This window comes from Xyrauchen texanus, chromosome 38 (assembly GCF_025860055.1).
Source record: "Xyrauchen texanus isolate HMW12.3.18 chromosome 38, RBS_HiC_50CHRs, whole genome shotgun sequence".
In the NCBI taxonomy this organism is placed as follows: domain Eukaryota; kingdom Metazoa; phylum Chordata; class Actinopteri; order Cypriniformes; family Catostomidae; genus Xyrauchen; species Xyrauchen texanus.
Genome location: NC_068313.1, coordinates 26,232,316 through 26,235,611, shown reverse-complemented (window position 1 = coordinate 26,235,611; position 3,296 = coordinate 26,232,316). Strand labels below are relative to the sequence as shown.

Sequence of the window (3,296 nt, the reverse complement as noted above, 5' to 3'; positions counted from 1 at the left end):
AGGGCACTTGTAAACACATAATACACCTTTGCTTATAGGCAGCTGACCCACGTGACACATCCAGAGATTGCCTTTAAAAACCACTCTCACCTCAGCTGAGACTGATAGATCGAATCTGGTAGGAGAGAGGAGGATTTCAACCAGTTTATGATCTGCTAGCTCTCTCTAAACCATAAAGAACCACAAGTGTGACAGCTATCATCATTTATACCAAAGATAACATTTGTATTTTGCAAAGCGTAGCGGTTGTGTAATCAGTGATGAGTCTGGCCAGCACCAGTGCAGAATCTGATGTCTCAGATGATGAGTTGGAGGATTGTCCTATGGGTCAGGTTGGTGATTGTGGTGCTGAAAGCCCTGCAAGGCTCCCTTCCCGTTCAGAGCGCTCTTCCAGCCCCAGTGACACAGAGGGAGTCAAGGTGGTTAAGAGGCGTAATCGACCAGTGCGGTCCAAAGCACGAAGAGATGCAGCAAACATCCGAGAGCGAAAGCGTATCTCTGACTACAATCAGGCTTTCAACGCCTTACGCACCGTTCTCAAGCACGACCTCAGTGGAAAGCGTCTCTCCAAGATTGCGACGCTAAAACGTGCCTTCCACCATATTTCAGCACTGTCTTTGTACCTGCGGACACATTCAACCATGGAACCAGATGCACCACCCTGCACCCATACGGAATGCCACAGACAGCCAGAAGAGAATGATCTGTTACACAAGAAGTCAAGAACATCCATGAAACCAGTGGAGAACTACCTTCATCATCATTCAGAGCTCCAGGGAACCTATGCCCACACAGTCTCCCCAGATATACCTGGGATTTTGTATCAGGAAATCTCAAGCTCACCATCCCCTCACTACAGCCAGTGCACCACCAACAGTGAGCTCCACATGAATCATGGACATTATAGTCACCAATGGGATGAACAAAATACTGAATACTACAGTGTGGGACCTGGATGTCAACATGGGATGAGGGTCAGCTGTCATCAGAACCACATTGACAACTGTGCAGACTCTACTACTGTGCCTTTGTCTTGGCAGCTAGGCTACCTGCAATGTCAAGGATACCAACATTCTCTGAGTATGCACTGAGTAGCTTTTTTATGGTGCTCTTATGATGGAAAGCATTAGCAGTTCATAAATATAAACATATTGTACATTGTATATGTAAAAATGTGTGCGATAGAATACTGCTGTGTATGTATGGAAAATATTTGCCTTCAGTTAGAGTTTGGAGTGTATCTCAGGTTGGGAAATATACTGTATATTACAGCAAATGCCTGTTAAAAAACTTCCCTATATGTTTGTTAAAAGCATAGTGTACATTGTAAATATTTATTGTTTAATATGTTGAGTATGTTGTAAATGCAAAAAAGGAAACCTAATTTTTCTTTTTTTTTTTTTTTAAATCCTAACAACTTAAGAAACAATGGTTTGAAGAGGATGTATCTATTGCATTAATTTAGCCTCAAAGACTTGGTTACAACTTAAAAATTCCTGATTTATTTCTCATGCACAAACCCCAAATAAAGCAACTCAGTGTACGATAAACATGATATAAGTTACTTGTGACTCTTTTCGAGCCTTTTTATACCACTTTTACTCAAAAAGACATCATTTTGGTATTTATTATTGTACATAGATTAGGTTTATGTCCTAACTTGAGTATTATACAGAATGCAGTTCTTTTAATTAGGAGTCAAATAACAAAAAGGATGGTAACCACTGTTCTATGCTGATGAAATAAATAAAATATAGTTATACCTAAAAATGGTCCTAGTCAAGCAATGCTGTGAAAAAGTGCTAGTTAGCACATTAAGTTTGAGAATATAAATTATTTGTGCTTTAGAGAGAGAGAAAGAAAATGGATGATATCTGCATTTGAAAAGAGTGTTGTAACCACTGATATACAGTAGAACTGGATTGGTGACGCAACAGTAAACTGCCTGCAGGAGGTGAAGCCATTGGAAGTGTCTGAGCAGTCGTCTTGGTATGCCCAAACTCTCATAGAGGATCAATGACTGACAGGTGAAAACACGGTAACAAGTTGCATTTCGCCCTCTAGTGACAATCATGTTTCATTTTTAATTTGCTCGTTATGGATAATATTCGTTACGAGGGAGAAGATATGCGCAGATGGCGATGTCAGTGCAGTCAGCTGCCAGTCTATCAGTGCAGCACAACAATCACTAAAGGAAGCAGCAAAACTTGTCCACAAGCTGTTATATCTGCTTGTTTAGGGTGACAATACGTTATTCCCTGAAAGAGAAAAAGTAATATCGAGATTTCCCTAATCACCTGAAATACCCGGGATTTGTTTATTTTCAAATGGAAGTGCTCTCTGTAGTCATACATGGATACATGTCATAAATATGTGTTCGTTTGCCATTTAAACCAAGCGTGTCAGTTTAGTTTTAACCAGCTTTGCTTTGCATTGCATGTCTCCCTCATTCTCTGCGCACCCACTGTGTGAGTGCGGTAAAGTTAGTTTTGTATTTGACATTTTTCATTAAACTCTCCGTGCTTATAACATTTTCAAGCCAAACAACTTAGACATGCATGAATGGGGTTTATTTGCCATGCACAAAGCTGAATTAAATTTTTTATTTTATTTTATTAGCTCTATAAATCAATGAAACAATTTAACCATTTGATATTATGAAATCACAATAAATTATGAAATGTTCTTAAAAATAGTTGATAGAGGGAGAGAGAGAGAGAGAGAGAGAGAGAGAGAGAGAGAGAGAGAGAGAGAGAGAGAGAGAGAGAGAGAGCGTGTGCTCAAGTGACTGCAAGAACAAGGCATTTTTTGATGAAAACAGAAAAACAAGATGGCTAACTCTGAACAAACGCTTGGACGTTCACAATAAATTAGTCTGAAAATGTCTGTTTGTATATCTTCAGTTTAAGTGAACTTGTATACATAACTCTCTCTGGCTTTCAAGAAACTGGACAAACATCTGACACTGATGCCCAGTGATACTATTTTAGTACACTTAGAAAAGTTCGCAAACATGTGAAGTTGATATGTTTGGATTTAAACAATACATCAGTAAACATGTTGGGAAAAAATTAAAATAAATTACAGGTCAAATGCGTCAAGTTCTTTTATATATGTATTCTATATCTCTATCTGAGAGATGCACAGATTCTGAAACTTATAATATTCGTAAACTAGCTGTAGTGTCTATAAAACAGTAATAGATCCATTAAGAGTAGGCCTAGAACCTCTGCCAGCAGAAGGGGGCAGTGATGGACCTTCTCCAGCAGGTTCTTCCCCTCAGGATTCAAAAAGGG

At 39.1% G+C, this 3,296-nt stretch overlaps 1 protein-coding gene across 1 annotated transcript; it reads left to right on the top strand.

Annotated features, from left to right (window-relative positions):
• The first annotated feature begins 260 nt into the window (after positions 1–260).
• On the top strand, positions 261–1,091 carry LOC127632109 (class A basic helix-loop-helix protein 9-like). Its single transcript, XM_052110616.1, has one exon. The coding sequence runs from the start codon at positions 261–263 to the stop codon at positions 1,089–1,091; it is 831 nt and encodes a 276-aa protein (XP_051966576.1).
• The last annotated feature ends 2,205 nt before the right edge of the window (positions 1,092–3,296 follow it).

Coding starts and splice junctions, on each gene's coding strand:
- LOC127632109 (XM_052110616.1), top strand. CDS start 261: ATGAGTCTGGCCAGCACCAGTGCAGAATCTGATGTCTCAGATGATGAG.